General features: G+C 38.3%; 1 protein-coding gene across 3 annotated transcripts in view; it reads right to left on the bottom strand.

Moving 5' to 3' along the window:
• PIP5K1B (phosphatidylinositol-4-phosphate 5-kinase type 1 beta) overlaps positions 1-18,088 on the bottom strand; it is a 340,526-nt gene that overhangs the window by 83,603 nt on the left and 238,835 nt on the right. For all 3 annotated transcript variants that reach the window (XM_021064629.2, XM_021064626.2, XM_084987622.1), the window contains 2 exons: positions 16,909-16,993; positions 4,626-4,781 (listed from right to left, as the gene is read on the bottom strand). In XM_021064629.2, coding sequence (XP_020920288.1) covers positions 4,626-4,781; positions 16,909-16,993 — 241 coding nt within the window. The remainder of the gene's footprint in view (positions 1-4,625; positions 4,782-16,908; positions 16,994-18,088) is intronic.

Raw genomic sequence — 18,088 nt, 5'->3', positions numbered from 1 at the left:
AAAAAGAGACATTAAAAAAAAAAAAAAAAAAAAAAAGAAAAAAAGGGAGTTCCTGCTGTGGCTCAGAGGAAAGAAATCTGACTAGTATTCGTGAAGACGCAGGTCTGATCCCTGGCCTGGCTCAGTGGGTTAAGGATCCGGCATTGCCGTGAGTTGTGGTGTAGGTCGTAGATGCGACTTGGATCCCACCGTGCTATGGTGTGGTGTAGGTTGGTGGATACAGCTCTGATTCAACCCCTAGCCTGGGAACTTCCATTTGCCACAGGTGAGGGCCTAAAAGACAAAAAAAAAAAAAAAAAAAAAAAAAAAAGACATGCAGAGTTCCCTTGTGGCACAGTGGGCTAAGGAGCTGGTATTGTCACTGCAGTGGGTTGGGATGCTGCTGTGGCACAGGTTCAATCCCTGGGCTGGGAACTTCTGTATGTCTTGGGTATGACCAAAACAAAGAGAGAGACATGCAAGTTCTTAGAGCTAGAACATCACTGTGGGTGAATCCTGTCTATAGTTAGGCTCAAGAGGAATTTTTCTTAACTTATGGAGATATTTTATTTTTTAATTTTATGGAACTATAGCTGATATATTTAACACTGTATTAGTTTTAGGTATAAAACATAATGATTTGATACATGTACATATTGTGAAATGAACATCACAGTAAGTTAATACCCCATCACCGCACATCATTACAGCATTTTTCTCTTGTGATGAGCATTTTTTAGACCTCCTCTCTTAGCAAATTTCAAATATGCAATACAGTATTATTAACTTGAGCCACCATAGAGTACTGTGGATTCTTTTTCATCAGTTCCTGAAACTAAATTAAAACAGATGATGGGAGTTCCCGTCGTGGCTCAGTGGTTAATGAATCTGACTAGGAACCATAAGGTTGCAGGTTTGATCCCTGGCCTTGCTCAGTGGCTTAAGGATCCGGCGTTGCCATGAGCTGTGGTGTAGGTCACAGATGCGGTTTGGACCCTGTGTTGCTGTGGCTCTGGTGTAGGTCGGCAGCTACAGCTCTCATTTGACCCTAGCCTGGGAACCTCCATATGCCGTGGGAGCAGGCCCAAGAAATGGCATAAAGACAAACAAACAAACAAACAAACAAACAAAAAAACTCAAAAAAACAGATGATAATAAATACAATATAACCTTAAGCTGTCTCTGGTATTCCTTTATAGGCACAATAGACTTAATATTATATACTGTCTGGAAGTGTATGAATGGACAATCACCTAAGTGTGAGGCTTTGGACTTTGGATTTGGAGAGGTATAGATGGAGAGGTGGGGTAAGGTGAGGCGGGAAAGGGGGCAAGTAGAGAAGGCTTGGATTCTAGACTGCCCAGACACACATGAAAATGCATGAGATGATTCAGCTTTGTGTCTGATTTAGGTCAAAATAAACAACTGCTATGATGAACAACAGATGACAATCATCTAAAAACACAAAGGCTTGACATGCAAAAATCCTGAAGGCTTCAATTTAAAATGACAGGTGGCTAGTCATCTCCAATACACTTGATCCCTATCTTTTTATTTAATACAGAAAAAAGGATGAAAAGTCTCAGTGACATAAAAAACTGGGTCTGAAAAATAACCTCACTTCAGATTCCAATGGATCACCACTAAATACAAGGCAGCTAGAGCTGGACTGAAGACTACTAATCAGACTCAGATCTTGGGCATACTCAGCCTGACTTCATAAACCAGAGGCTCCCTGAGGGGTGGAAGATAGGAACACACTACCTGTATAGTGCCTCAGGCCCAGTTCATACAGCACCTGAGCATGGGGAAGCTGACCCCTTCCTCCTTTAGGTTAGGAGTCATTCTTTGAACCCGAGAACTGTTTCCTTACCAGCTCTTATCCTCCAATTTTTCTTTCTTTCTTTCTTTCTTTTCTTTTTTTCTTTCTTTTTTTTTTTTTTTGCTTTTCAGGGCAGCACCTGTGGCATAAGGAAGTTCTCAAGCTAGGGGATGAATCTGAGCTGCAGCTTCCAGCCTACACTACAGCCACAGTCATGCGGGATCCCAGTCATGTCTGCAACCTACACCACAGCTCATGGAAAAAACAGATCCTTAACTCACTGAGCAAGGCCAGAGATTGAACCTGCATCCTCATGGATACTTGCTGGGTTTGTCACCGCTGCACCACAATTGGAGCTCCCCCTTATCCTTTAGTTTTTAAAGAAACTATATGCTGAGCAGAATTCTAGGATGACCACAGTGACCTGCACCCTTGTGTGTGGGTAGAAGCTGTGAGAATGATGAACCACTACTCCTGTGATTATATTATCTTATGTGGCAGAAGGAATTTTGCAGATGTAATTAAGACCACTAATCGTTAACACTTAGTCAAAGGGGAGAGTATCCAGGTGGGCCTGGCCTTATCACGTGAGGCCTTTAAATCCGTGTCTAGAAGTCAGAGAAGCTGATGTCAGAAATTCCAAGTGTGAGGGGGACTGATTTGCAAGAAATTCTCTGTTTGAAGATGGAGCGGGCTGCATGGCAGGGAATGAGGATGGTCTCTAGGGGCTGAGGCTGGCCCACATCTGTCAGACAGCAAAGACCTGGGGACTTGAGCCCTGCAACTACAGGAGGTGAATTCTGCCAACAACAGGATAAACTCAGAGGAGAGGTCTTCTCCAGCACCTCCAGACAAGAACTCAGCCCAACTGACACCTCAATTCTAGTTTTTGAGACCCCGAAAAGCTGTGTCCACAGAATCCAGGTAAGCCTTGCCACTCCTCTGACTTATAGAACCTTTAGCTAATAAGTGGAGGTTATAACAAGCTGCTAACTTTCTGGTAATCTGTTACATGGTAATAGAAAACTAATACAACTTGGACATACACAGAGTGACAGAAAAGAAGTGATTAGAAACTAGAGGGAATTTGGTAATGACTTGGTGCATGATGAAAGGGGACATCCCCAAGTACAGAGCTTTATTAAAAGGATGGACCTTGCAGTACACTTTGTATATCCAGAGAGTTGTTAAGACAAACTCATTTTAAAACAGTATGTGAACAGTTTCAAAGAATATGCTTAATGGGTTTTCCTTCCAACTTCAGAGGCCTTTTCTGGTGAAGTACCTATATTTTATTTAATTTTTAAAAATCTTTTATTTTATTTTAATTTTTTTTAGGACCACACCCGTGGCATAGGGAGGTTCCCAGGCTAGGGGTCAAATTGGAACTACAACTGCTGGCCTGTACCACAGCCACAGCATGGTGGGATCCAAGCCGCACCTGTGACCTACACCACAGCTCATAGCAATGCCAGGTCCTTGATCCACTGAGCGAGGCTAGGGACTGAACCTGTGTCAATCTGGGCAAAAGTTGGTTTATAAGATGAGCATGGTTATAATGAAACCCAACATGCCACATAAGGATAAGTGCTGCAGAAGGAAAAGGATGAACATACTACTCGAAAGACTCTGAGGGGGGTAAGTGCTCTGAGGAAAAGAAAACTTCAAGAACAGACCTAATCTTCTATAGGAAGTAAAAGAAATTCTCAGGAAATACAGGGATTCCCAAAGGAATATTCTGGTAATAAAATCTGAAATATCATTTCCTCTTACAGGATTAGAAGAAAAAACCCAAATGATTAACTCAATAGAGAAAAATATCTGACAAAATGCAACACTCATTCTTGATAAAAACTTTAGAAAGCAGGAACAAAAACGAACTGCCTTGACCTGATTATGGGCATCAAATATAGCAAACTTCTTTCTCAGCAGTGAAACATTAGAAGCATTCCCTTTAAAATCAGGACAAGACAAGGCTGCCCACCACAATCACTACTTCTATTCATCAGTGTGCCAGAAGTCCCAGTCAGCAAGAAAGAAAGAAAGAAAGAAAGAAAAAAGATGCAAGGCCTATGCAGTAGCAACAATCAGCCAGAAAAACCAAATCTTAAAAAAATACACTATTTGAGAAGTTCCTGCCGTGTGGTGCAGCGGATTAAGGATCCAGCATTGCTGCAGCTGTGGTATAGGTTGCAGCTGGGGCTCAGATTCGATCCCTGGCTTGGGAACTCCCACATGCTGTGAGTGTGGTCAGAAAAGACAAAAATACTATCTGAAAAGACATAAAATATATATCTATGTCTCTATAGCCATTCAAGGAATAAATTTAACAAAAGGTAGGAATATATGATAAGCCAGGAGAAAATTTTTATTAAACTTATTTTTATTAAACTAAACCTTTATGAAACCCTTATGAAACTTATTAAAGAGAACCTAAAAAATTGAAAATTCACTGTTACATTGTGTATGTAATTTATATTTGTGTTTCAAAAAAATATATATATACAAGCAAAGAACAAGGTCTAATAGTAAAAATAACAAAAATCTTCAGATTTGTTATCTTCAAGCAATGGGATTATATTCCTTTGCTTTTGAATATTTTAGTATGTTCTAATTTTTTTTTACCATGAACCATATACAGTATTGTCTATGTGTTTTAAAATTTTTACATTAACTGTGTCATCCTGTAAATATCTGTTTAAAAATGAATTTGGAGACTTTATCTCTTAGGGCAAATATTTTCTAATTTTTCCACCATGGGTTCACATTGCTTATATAAATAAAACTAGAATTTTCTTTCTTTTTTTGAGTTCCATGTCTCTACCTTCTTCATCAAGGCTGCTAAAACTCTGCCCTTCGGTCAGCAAGTCACGCTTCTCATCCTTCCACTCCTGGCTGATTGAGGACACAATCTCCTGTGAGGTTGCCTTTAGGGCGGCAATGGAATTGCACCGTTTTTTAGATGGCGAGGCCTTCAAAGCTAGACAAGAAGAAAAAGGACAGACAATTACCAGTTATTGAAAAACTACATTAATATTTCATTCATTACATTAAAATTTTACTTATGATTTATTAACATTTTAGTCATTATTTGACTAGGATGCAAGAAGCTTTGTTTTATATACATGAGGAAAGGGAGATTATGTTATGTTTTGGTAGTTTTATTTTATTTAATTTTAATTTTTTATTATGGTTGATTTACAATGTTCCATCAATTTCTGCTTGTTTTGGCAATTTTATTTGTCCAAAATGACTGGACTTAAATCAAAGTATGTTAGAATAAATTTGGGTTGAGATCTCTCTCCATATTTTGAAATATAGTCTTATTTGAGGTGAAATTCCAACATTTCTTGCTAAAGAATTATTTTTCCTCCTCTGAGCAATGTTTTTCTAGTGCTGGGAGGAGGCTGGGTGGGTTGATAAATGCAGATGTAAAGTAAGGAGAATTCTCACGACCCCAGTTTTATTAACTTGGGACTGGGAATTTCTAAACAAGCCAATGTTTAATCTTATACTCATGTTGCCCAATTTAGCTAAGTTACTTCTGGTTGCTTTTTTTTTCAGTGACTTTCCACTGAGATTCCTGCCCTCTGGGTCTTTTCTAGGTCATGGTTACATTAGATATATAATTCACTCCTGATCTTTGTCCAACATCATTCTAAAACTTCTGAAGTGTACAGGAAACCTGAACCAAGGTAAGTATACCTCACCATTCATCACACTCCCTGAAGGCTGTGACTTTACGTCTGATACGTCAGTGGGAGCTGCTTCAGCTACAGCCAGACTGTCCCCATTTGTATTCACTCTTTGCTGCAATAATTCTTCCTGACTTATTACTGTTAGAGAACTTCCTTGGAGGGTAAAGGGAGAGGGAAGATGAGGCCTGTTTACACTTTCCCCTGAACTTGGTTTTAGTGGTGTCTTCAGAGTTTTTCATATAGGGGTAACCTGACAGCAGATGCATTAGAGTGAGTATGTTGGCTTTGGGCATCTCAGAGTTTAGATTACACGGCTCATCGGGGCCTTGCATCGGCGGCTTGCAAGAACTTAATTGGAAAAGGACTTTGGGACACACAAATGAGGAAAGAATAGAGGGGAATCTCCCCACTTAAAGAGAAGGGAAGGTCCGTGTGTCCCATGAGCACCTTATAATCATAATAACATAGTCATCATAATTAACAACACTTGTAGAGGGCTTTAGAGTTTGGAAGCCAACATCCACATTCTGTATCTCAAACTATCCAGACGATCGTCTGAGGGCGGTAAGCCCTTTTATAGGTCCAGAAATTGAGAACTGAAAAGTTGTAAGCTGCTCAAGGTCACAGAGCTAGAAGGCATGAAATCCCAGGTGTCTTTCTTTGAAGTTGCCTAACTGGAGGTTCATTTCCTAGTTTTTTGACATTCTATTTTCTGTTAAAGTGAGGGGAAAAAGGATAAAACAAGATTTTTTTTTTCTTTGAGGGGAGGAGATTTTGAATGTTTAAAAACTGATCAAAATGGATTAATGGTAAATAAGTGGGCTGAATAAGTCACTTTTTAAAAAGAGTTTTATTAGAGTATAGTTGACTTATACTGTTAATTTCAGGTCTACAGCAATGAGAATCAGTTATACATATGTGTGTGCATATGTGTATATGTATGTATATACATATGTATGTGTGTGTGTGTATATATACATATAGTCATTCATTTTTATATTCTTTTCCCATATAGGCTATCACAGAGTACTGAGTAGATTTCTCTGTGCTATACAGCAGGTCCTTGCTACTTACCAATTTTGAATAAAATAGTGCATATCTGCCAATCCCAACCCCCCAATGTATCCCTCCCCCCAGCGTTTCCCCTTTGGCAACCACAAGTTTGGTTTCAAAATCTTTGAGTCTTATTGTGTGAATAGGTCACATTTTTTTAAAACTCCTCATCCCACTGAAACAGTAGTCATACTTGCTTCACAGCTGTGAAGGAATTATCCACACACTGGCTTTGGCTTTTTTTTTTTTTTTGTCTTTTTTTGCTATTTCTTTGGGCCACTCCCGCAGCATATGGAGGTTCCCAGGCTAGGGGTCCAATAGGAGCTGTAGCCGCCGGCCTATGCCACAGCCACAGCAACGCTGGATCGTTAACCCACTGAGCAAGGGCAGGGACCGAACCCGCAACCTCATGGTTCCTAGTCGGATTCGTTAACCACTGCGCCACGACGGGAACTCCTGGCTTTGGCTTTAACAGTTTATCAGTTAACTTCTATAAACCCTCAACTCTCACCTTTTTTTTTTTTTCAGTATAGTACACTTGACCCTTGAACAACACAGGTTTGAACAATGTGGGTCCGCATGTGTAAGGATTGTTTTTAATAGTGAACGCTATAGTACTACATGATCTGGGGTGGGGTGAATCCTTGGATGCCAGGAACCACAGATACAAAGGGTCTACTCTAAGTTATACGTCAGTTTTCGACTGTGTTGGGGCAGGGGAGTTGGCACCACTAACACCCCATAATGTTCATGGGTCAACCGTATTTTAAAATTTCTAAGTCCGTCAGAGTACCTCAAACGTCATCCAGGGACTGTTAGGAATCTCTGAGACCCTCTTAGAAGGTCTGTGATGTTAGGACTGCTTTCGTAAAAATATTAAAAAGTTATTTACCTTTCTCACTCTCATGGTCTCCTGAGTTTTCTAGATGTTACTTGACCTGTTGTATCACCATAGACTGAATTTTTCAGAAGCAGACATGAGAATCTAGATGTCTTCAATTAAGTCAGAATTAAGGACTTTCAAAAATATAAAATAATACCACTTTTGGGAGTTCCTACTGTGGCTCAGCAGTTAACGAACCCAACTAGTAACCATCAGGTTATGGATTCAATCCCTGGCCTTGCTCAGTGGGTTAAGGATCCAGCATTGCTGTGAGCTGTGGTGTAGGCTGCAGATGTGGCTTAGACCTGGCACTGCTGTGGCTGTAGCTGGCCAGCAGCTGTAGCTCTGATTTGACCCCTAGCCTGGGAACCTCCACATGCAGTGGGTGAGGCCCTAAAAAGCAAACAAAACAAAACACTTTTCTCACTCAATTACTTGTTTTGGAAAAACAATTATTTTTCATAATCACTATTTTGTTAGAAATTTTTTTACTTTTTAAAATTGACTTATGAACATGCCATTTTTTATTGTTACCTTCTAAGAATTAAAGAATACTTCACATTTCCCTCAATTTTAAATCCTAATTGGTTAAATATAGATAGGTACATGGCACATAAATAAAAGCTCTTTGGAGTCCTTAATCATTTTTAAGGATGTAAAGTGGCCCTGAGACCAAAAGTTTTGAGAATCACATAGCTCTTGGGTCAATGCTAATTCTCTAACTCGAGGAGGTGCCAGGATCAGAAGAATGTTGACAGTATCACAGAAACATGAGAGAGGGGAACACACTCAGAGAACTGTCTATACTTGTCGTTTATAATGGACTGATGGTCAAGGGCCTCCAAAAGAAATAGCTCTTTGTTCATTATCAGCATCACATACAGTGAGAAGCAGAGAAGACCCAAAATCAAACTCCTGCCAGGACCACACAGCACCTAAAGAAGGCACTTTTACTTTTGTCTTAAATAGTGAATCTTCCTAAAAGGAATTATCTGAGCTTCACTCAGTGAATAAGGACTTGAATGAATTTTGCAGAAATTGAATGCCTCAGGGACTTCTTTTGACTGGATAATCTCAAAGGATGGTTTGGGTTGCTGGTTACTTTCTTTTTTCTTTTCCCCTTTGGCCACACCATAGCATGTGGAAGTCTCCCCCAGGCGAGGGATCAAACCTGCACCATAGCAGTGACAACATAGGATCCTTAACCACTAGGCCATGAGGGAACTCCTGCTGGTTACTTCTGTGCCACAGAAATTCTTGGATTTTTCTTTGGCTAAACAATGATGATAGGTATCCTGTGTCCATTCCTAGCCCTCTGTCCTGCTACTTCACTGCTCAATCCCAATTGCTTTTCAGCTCATCCATCTGCCATTCCCTGAACCTACCATGTTATTCCTAACCCTGGGCCTTTGCACATGCTGCTCCTTCTATTTGAGATGCCCTTCTTGCACCACTTCCTAATAAATGCAGGCTTAGATTTTCGGGACTTAGTTTAAATATTCTTTTCTCTGTGAAGCTCCCTTTGGGTAGATTGGTCTTATTTCTCTCTGCTCACCTACAGTAGCATATTCAGAAACTCTATTAACAGTTGCATTATTACATTATAAATCTGTTACACCTTCCAATCCCTGACACAAAACAGACTATAAAATTACTGAGGGAGGAACTAATTAAATTTTTTTAAAAAAAGCTTTCTATATTATTAATGCTTAGCATAGTGTTGGGTACATAATAGGTACTCAAAAGTTGGTTGAAAGAATTAATTATTGTTTTGAAATTTTAGGACCACTGATTTTTAACTAATTAATGTACTATTCTCCTTCATTTAGGAAACTAAGTTTTAGTACTTTAGATGCATTATCTGGGTAGAGAATTTCAGTGAGGTTTCAACATTACAGTGACTAATATTTACAGAAAGAATGAAAGGATTTTGCATACATTATTATATTGACAGTAATGACTCATTCTGGGGTGGGATAAATGGATTTAAGAAAGTCAGAAACATTGATTAAAAAAAAAGGAAGTTGGGAGTTCCCGTCGTGGCGCAGTGGTTAACGAATCCGACTAGGAACCAAGAGGTTGAGGGTTCAGTCCCTGCCCTTGCTCAGTGGGTTAACGATCCAGCGTTGCCGTGAGCTGTGGTGTAGGTTGCAGACGCGGCTCAGATCCTGCGTTGCTGTGGCTCTGGTGTAGGCCGGTGGCTACAGCTCCGGCTTCAACCCCTAGCCTGGGAACCTCCATATGCCGCGGGAGCGGCCCAAGAAATAGCAACAACAACAAAAAGACAAAAAGACAAAAAGACAAAAAAAAAAAAAAAAAAAAAAAAAAAAAAAAGAAGTTGAAGATCAGGTAGTATTTTCCTGGGGTGGGGAGGGGAAGTTTTCATCTACAAAGAATGTATATTTGTTGCCAAATGGCTGAGTTGAGCAGAGCCCCTGACAACCTGTATTGCAGAAGTATGAACAAGGAATAATCTTTTATTAAGCCACAGAGAATCCAGAGTTAATTTACTGCTGCAGTAAAACTTAGCCAACATAAGTAATACACTATTTTTTAAAAATAAAATCACAACAAAAGGGGTATGTGAATGTGTGTGTATGTGCTTAGTGAAATATTTGGAAATATATATTCCAAAGTTTAAACTGTGACTTTCTCTAGGTGATGTATTTTCATCATTGTAATTTAATCTGTACTTTTCCCCTGAACTTTCTATAATAAATATGTATTACTTCACAGCCAGGAAAAAAAAAAAAAAGTATGCCTGTAGGAATTAGGGGCTTTAACTTAATCACAGTTGATAAAGTATCTTGAGTTTGTATTTTAAACTGTCAACTTTACTAATTAAATTGCCACACTTTGAAAAGCTGGTAGTAGATGAAAAGTCCATCCATTCATTCAATTATTCACCAAGTAATGACTGTGTACCTACAATGTGCCAGGAAATGTGCTAGGTTTTAGGAATATATATATAAGAACCAAACACAATCCCTACTTTTTAGGAACTTGGAGTCAAGTGTGGGAAATAGAACAGCAGCTCATTATGGCAGAGAATGGTGAGTGCTCTGAAAGAAGCATCATTTGAGCTAAGATGGGAAGGAAGAACCAGGTGGAGGATGGATATTATTACAGGTAAAGGGACAAGAAAATGTATGGATATGCAGGCAGCTTGGACTGTGAGGGGTAACTGGAGGGAGCTCAGAGCTGCTATAGCCTAGAGGATAAGGTACAGATGAAATGGAGTGTGAGAGATATCACAAGGGAGAGAAAAAGAGGCCACATCACAAAGAAGCTCAGAAGTGAATTTAAGGATTTTTGGGTACTAGAGAATCCACTGAGATTGTTTTTTAAAGTATGGAAGAGTTTTCATAGGAAATTAGCAAGAGGATATGTGTGTGTGTGTGTGTATACAGCAGCAACCCAGGCTGCTACAATGACAACGCCAGATCCTTAACACACTGAGCCACAAGAGAATTCCTAAAGAGGAGATTTATATTTTAAAGTGATCTTTCCAGCTGCAATGGAGAGAGAATGAATTGGATGGGGATATGACTGGAGGTAAAAAACCAATGTGAAAAGTTCCCGTCGTGGCTCAGGGATTAACGAATCCAACTAAGAACCATGAGGTTGCAGGTTTGATCCCTGGCCTTGCTCAGGGGGTTAAGGATCCGGTGTTGCTGTGAACTGTAGTGTGGGTCGCAGATGTGGCTCAGATCTGGCGTTGCTGTGGCTCTGGCGTAAGCCAGTGGTTACAGCTCTGATTAGACCCCTCGCCTGGGAACCTCCATGTGCCACGGGAGCAGCCCTAGAAAAGACAAAAAGACAAAAACAACAACAAAAAACTCCAATATGAGAGCTACAACTTTATGCACACACACACACACAAAGCAAACAAATCCAAAACCAGAATCATAAAAAACACAGTAGTTGAATGAGGAGAGTGAGGCATTATGACAGAAGGGCTAAGAGTGAGAATAGGTGTCACTGAGGGACTACACGTGGGTAGTAAGCAAAAGGAAATCAAAGATTGATGTCAGCACCTCTGGTCTGGGTACCTGAGTATGTTGGGGTGGCTTTCAGTGAGGCATGAAGGCAGGTTCTTGAGAAACCTGGGGGAGATCCAGAAATTCATCCCAATATTTGTGGACAACTGATTTTAAACAAGGGAGCCAAGATAATTCAATGGGGGAAAGAACAGGCTGTTCAACAAATGGTGCTGGGACATTTGGATACCCAGATGCAAAAGAATGAAGTTGGACCCTACCTCATACCATATACTACAGATTAAATCAATATTTGTAAATCATATATGTGATAGCAAAAACTTCCATCGAGAATATGTATAATGAACTCTTACAACTCAGTAATTCAAAGCAAATAACCCAACTAAAACTGGACAAAGGATTTGAATAGACATTTCTTGAAGGAAGATAAAAATGGTAAAAAAAAAAAAAAAAGCACTTAACAAGATCTCCAAAATCATTTGTCATTAAATAAATGCAAATCAAATCCATACTAAGGTACCGCTTTATACTCACTAGGATGTCTAAATTAAGAAAGACAGACAGCAACATACACTTCTGAGGATTTGGATAAATTGGATCCCTCATATATTGCTGGTAGGATTGCAAAACTGTGTAGCTGCTTTGGAAAAGAATCCAGCAGTTCCTCAAAATGTTAAATAGAGTTACCATCTAGCAATTCCAATCGTAGGTATACACCCAAGAGAAATCAAAACATGTCCACAAAAACCTTGTGTGTGAATGTTCACAGCAGCACTGTTCACAGTAGCCAAAAAATGTAAACAAATATCCCAAAAATGTAACCCAAATATCCATCAATTTAATTGTTTAATTAGATAAACAAAATGTGTTATATCCATACAATGACATATTATTCAGCAATAGAAAAGAATAAGGTACAACAAGATGGCTAAAACATCAAGAGAAAAAAAGTCAAACACAAAAGACCACATACCATATGATTCTATTTACGTGAAATATCCAGGATAGGCAAATCCACAGACAGAAAATAAGTGAGTAGTTGCCAGGGAGAGGAGGGAATAGAGAATGACTGCTAATGGGTATAGTGTTTCTTTTTGAGATAATCTAAGTGTTCTAAAATTAGACAGTGGGAGATCCTGTCAAGGTGCAGCGGAAACGAATCTGACTAGGAACCACGAGATTGCAGATTTGATCCCAGGCCTCACTTAGTGGGTTAAGGATCCTGTGTTTCTGTGAGCTGTGGCGTAGGTCGCAAATGCGGCTTGGATTCCGTGTGGCTGTGGCACAGGCCAGCAGTTGTAGCTCCAATTGGACCCCTAGCCTGGGAACCTCCATAGGCCATGGGTGCAGCCCTAAAGAGCAAATAAATAAATAAAAAATAAAAAATAAAATAAAATAAAATTAGGTAGTAGTGACAGTTGTATAACTTGGTGAATATACTAAGAATCACAGAATTTCACTTTAGAAAGGGTGAATTTCATGGTATGTGAATCACATCTGAATGACGATGTTATTAAAATCAGACTGAAATATTAAAGTGGGATAAAGTCAATAGATTTGGCTACTTGAGAAGTGAAAGACTTGTCACATTAAAAACACGATAAACTATACAAACTGAAAGATTTACAAAACACACCATATTTCCTGGAATTGAGGATGCCATTGATTGTACCATTAAATTCTATACTACTGAGAAAGCAAAAACTCCCAAGGGGGGGAAATTTCATGGAGGAACCTCACTAAAGCTGGAATCCCAAGGGCTACACCTTCCATAAACCCATCAGGGGTCACAAGGAAGCTCATATTTCTCAACCATAGCAAAAGGCTAAGGGAGGTAGAAAATCTTCCTTGAAAATTTAAACCACAAGTTGGTATTCACATAGGACTACAGGCTGAATAAATACTATCTTATGGTCAATCTTAAGCAAAAAAAAAAAAAAAGACCTTAATCAGAAAATTTAATTTATACTGGTCTCATTTTGAGACCAATTTAAGATATACCACTGAGATAATCAAATACAAAACAAAAGGTTTTCTTAGAATAAAATAAAGTTAAAAAGGAAATGATTTCCTAATATGTGGAGTTCATATAAATCATTTGGAAAAATAATAAACACCTAATATACACAAGCAAAGAGCCCAAAGCTCAAATCTCAGATGAATTACAAATGGCTAATAAACATGAATAACGGTTGAACTTCACCAGTACTTAAGAAATGCAAAATACTAAGTAAGAAAGAGAAAGACAAATACCATATGATGTCACTTATATCAGGAATCTAATATATGGCACAAATGAACCTTTCCACAGAAAAGAAAATTATGGACTTGGAGAACAGACTTGTGGTTGCCAAGGGGGAGGGGGAGGGATGGACTGGGAACTTGGGGTTTAATAGATGCAAACTACTGCATTTGGAATGGATAAGCAATGAGATCCTGCTGTATAGCACTGGGAACTATATTTAGTCACTTTTGACGAAGCGTGATGGAGGATAATGTGAGAAAAAGAATGTATATATGTATGTGTGACTACGTCACCTTGCTGTACAGTAAAAAACTGACAGAACACTGTAAACCAGCTGTAATGGAAAAAATAAAAACCATTTTTAAAAGAAGAAATGCAAAATAAAACAACAAGATAACATTTTTTACTTGGAGTAACATAATTTAAAAAGAGTAATTCTGACTAAGGGCTAAAATAATACAGACTCTTGCTGAAGTCTAGAGTGGCATAATGTTTCTGTGCAGTTATGTGCATCTTAACTCCCCAGTACTTCTTCTTGAAATCTATCCTAAATAGTCAATCATAAGCTTGGGCACAACATTTATCTGAAATGATGTTCATAAAAATACTATTTTTTTTAGAAGGAGATCAAGGAGAAAAAATTTAAGTGCCCAATAATGAAGGAATAGTTAAATACATTATAGCATATTTATATAATTTTAACATTGTATTGTAAGTAGTATCTTTGTATGCCATACAATGATATGGGAAACTATTCATATAATAAATGAAAAATAGAGGACATATACATAAACTTACACACGATTATGCTACCATTTTTATATAAATATACAAAGGACAGGAATAAAGATGGGTAGAAAGTATACCAAAATATTAGTAGTGGAGGACCTGCATAGACATTTTTCCAAAGAAGACACAGAGATAGCAAATAGGAACGGCCACTATCAAAAAGACAACACAATAACAAGGGTTGGAGAGGATGTGAAAAAAAGGGAACGGTTGGTGGGAATGCGAATTGGCACAGCTACTGTGGAAAACAGTAGGGAAGTTTCTTAAAAAATTAAAACTAGAACTACCATATGATTTAGCAGTCCCACTATTGGGTATGTATCTGAAGGGACTGAAATGAAATCACTGTCTCGAAGAGATATTTCCACTCCCATGTTCACTGAGGCATTATTCAATAATGCCAAGACATGGCGTCCAACGTGTCTACTGATGGATGAATGAATAAAGAGAATGTGAGACAGATATATAGATATAGATATAGATAAAGATATAGATATAATCAACATGTATATAATATATGTGAATACTATTCACCCACTAAAAATGAGGAAATCTTGTCATTTGTGACAAGAGAGATGGACCACCATGACGGCACTATGCTAAGTGAAATAAATCAAGCAGAGAGATGCAAATACTGTGATCTCACTTACATGTGCTAAAAATGTTGAATTCATAGAAACAGAGTAGGAAAATGGTTACTGGAAGCTGATGGGGGGTGAAATAGGGAGATATTGGTCAAAGGGTATCAACTTCCAGTTCTGGGAATCTAATATACAACATGGTGATACATGAATCCCTATGTTCACAGCAGCACTGTTTACAACAGCCAAGACATGGAAGCAACTTAAATGTCCATCAATAGAGGAATGGATAAAGAAGAAGTGGTACATATATACAATAGAATATAACTCAGCCATAAAAAATAAAACAATGCCATTTGAAGGAACACGGATAGACCTAGAGATTATCAGACTACGTGATGAAATCAGACAGAGAAAGACACATCATATGATATCGCTTATATGTGGATTCTAAAAGAATGATACAGATGAACTCATTTACAAAACAGAAATAGAAATCAGACTCTGAAAACAAACTTATGGTTACCAAAGGGGAAGGGTGGAGGGAGGGAAGGACTGGGAACCTGGGATGGCATATGCACAGTATGGTATATGGAATGGATGGTCAATGGGGACCTGCTGTATAGCACAGGGAAACCTACTCAATACTCTGTGATAACCTATAAAGAAATTGATATGTATATATCTATGACAGAGTCACTTTGCTGTACAGCAGAAATTAACACAACATTGTAAATCAACTATACTTCAATAAAATTAAAAAAAGAATAACTATTGTTAACTTTGGGCTCAATTTGTTCTTTTTTTTTTTTTTTAGTTCCTTATGGTTTAAAGTTAAGGTATTGATTTGAAATCTTTTTTAATGTAGGCATTTATAGTCATACGTTTCCCTCTGAGCACCGAATCTGCAACAGCCTTTAAGTTTTTGGAATATGTATTTTCATTTCTATTCATCTCTAAGTTTTTTCTAATTTCTCTGTACTGTCTTCTTTGATCCATTGGTAGTTTGAGAGTATATTACATTTTCATATATTTGTGAATTTTTCAGTTTTCATTCTTTATTGATTCATTCCATTGTGATTGGAAAAGGTACTTGGATGATTTCAATCTTTTAAAATCTATTGAAACATGTTTTCAATAGACTAATATATATAGTCTATCCTGAAGAATATTCTATGAGAATAACTACTGTTAACATTTTTATATATTCCATTAGAATTATTTAGGTACGTAAACCAATAACTATATATATATGAATAAATCTAAAAGGGCTAAATATACCTTTAATACTTTTTTTTTTTTTTTGCTTTTTAGGGCCTCACTTGTGGCATATGGAGGTTCCCAGGCTAGGGATTAAATCAGAGGTGTACCTGCTGGGCTATACCAGAGTCACAGCAATGCGGGATCTGAGCTATGTCTGAAACATATACCACAACTCATGGCAACACCAGATCCTTAACCCACTGAGTGAGGCCAGGGATTGAACCTGTGTCGTCATGGATGCTAGTCAGGTTTGCTAACCACTGAGCCACGATGGGAACTCCTAATACATCATTTTTTATTTGTTGTGTATTACCTCATTATTTAATTGTATTATAATATATTTAACCAGTACATTATAGGGTTGGACATTTAGGCAGTTTATAATTTTTCCCAGCACAAAATTGGACTCTAATGATTATGGCACCATTAATAAATACCTGACTAGGATACTTAACCACAATCACTAAGTGATTAATGCTTTGGGGAGATAAATAGTCCAAACTCTTCCAATAAAAATCTTGCAAAGATGCACAGAGTGAAGTCAGCCAGAAAATGCTAACAGTTAAAAAAAAAAAAAAGTCATAAAAATCTTACCTTGAATTTTCTTGAAAACTCTGGAATTCATAAACTTTAGAAATCTGTCTGCATAAAAGCTTGGTCTATGAACCGAAACAGTGTCCTGAAAAGACAAATCAGGTATCACAGGTTTACCTTTCAGGCAATTTGTGCCAAGCTAGAAGAAAGCTCTATGCAACTGACTCTCTATTGGCCAATGTTGTTAACGAGAAGGTGTGGATGTTGGGAGCCAGGAAAGAGTGATGCCCTGTGTGCTCTGTGCCCTGAAGCAGGGCTCGGGGAGGGGGCACAAGGCTCAATCTGAGTAAAGATTCCAGGTACTCAAGGCAAAAGAGAACATTAAGAGGGGCAGGGAAGAGATAGCAAAAGACTCTGCTTTATAAAACAAACAGCTGATCCCTGTTCCACTGTGTGCCATGGGAAGCTTTTAAAATCCCCCCCCCCTTTTTTTTAACACACAGGCAAACAGTGCCTCAAGTGTCCTCTAGAATGAAGACATATTACTTTCAATCAGGAACAAAAAAATGGAGACACAGGAGCTCCCTGGTGGCTCAGTAGGTTAAAGATGCAGCGTTGTCACTGCTGTGGCTCTGGTTATAGCTGTGGCGTAGGTTCGACCCCTGGCCCAAGAATGTCCACATGCTGAGGGCACAGCCAAAAGAAAAAAAAAATTGGGGACTTAAGCAAATGAAAGAGTGAGATCAAAGGCAAAAAAACAAACTTTGCTGATTTCACTTCTTAATAATAAGGAAGAATAGAGCTGAGGTGAATTGACTCATGCTTGGTGGGAGTCTTTAGGCCTGAATGGGCATTTTATTACAAATCCTGGAAGGGGAATGGATGAAGAAGAAAATTTTATACATTTATTCTGTAGTTGTGTATATACTATCCAAGATCAACATCCTTGGAAATAGTAAATTTGCTTATTTAGTGCTCCATTTTAATTCCAGATTATGGATTCCGACAGTGAAACTTCTAAAAAACTTATGTTTAGATCCTATAAAGGGCCTATAGTGGGTTTGGAAGAAAAAACACACATTAGACCAGAATCCGGAGACCTGGTTCTAGTGCTAGCTCTGATTTTAAAAAGCTGTGTGATCCTAGGTAAAGACAGAATCTCAATGCCTCAGTTTTTTCATCTGTGAAATTGAGTGTTACAGGAGGCACAAGGTAATTCTATAATCAGCATGTTATGAAG

This window comes from Sus scrofa, chromosome 1 (assembly GCF_054392235.1).
Source record: "Sus scrofa isolate SSC_HxYL_T2T_F1_AM1 chromosome 1, Sscrofa_HxYL_maternal_Yorkshire_Landrace_v2.0, whole genome shotgun sequence".
NCBI lineage: Eukaryota > Metazoa > Chordata > Mammalia > Artiodactyla > Suidae > Sus > Sus scrofa.
The sequence above is the reverse complement of the archived record's forward strand: the minus strand, read 5'-3'. Positions and strand labels throughout refer to the sequence as shown.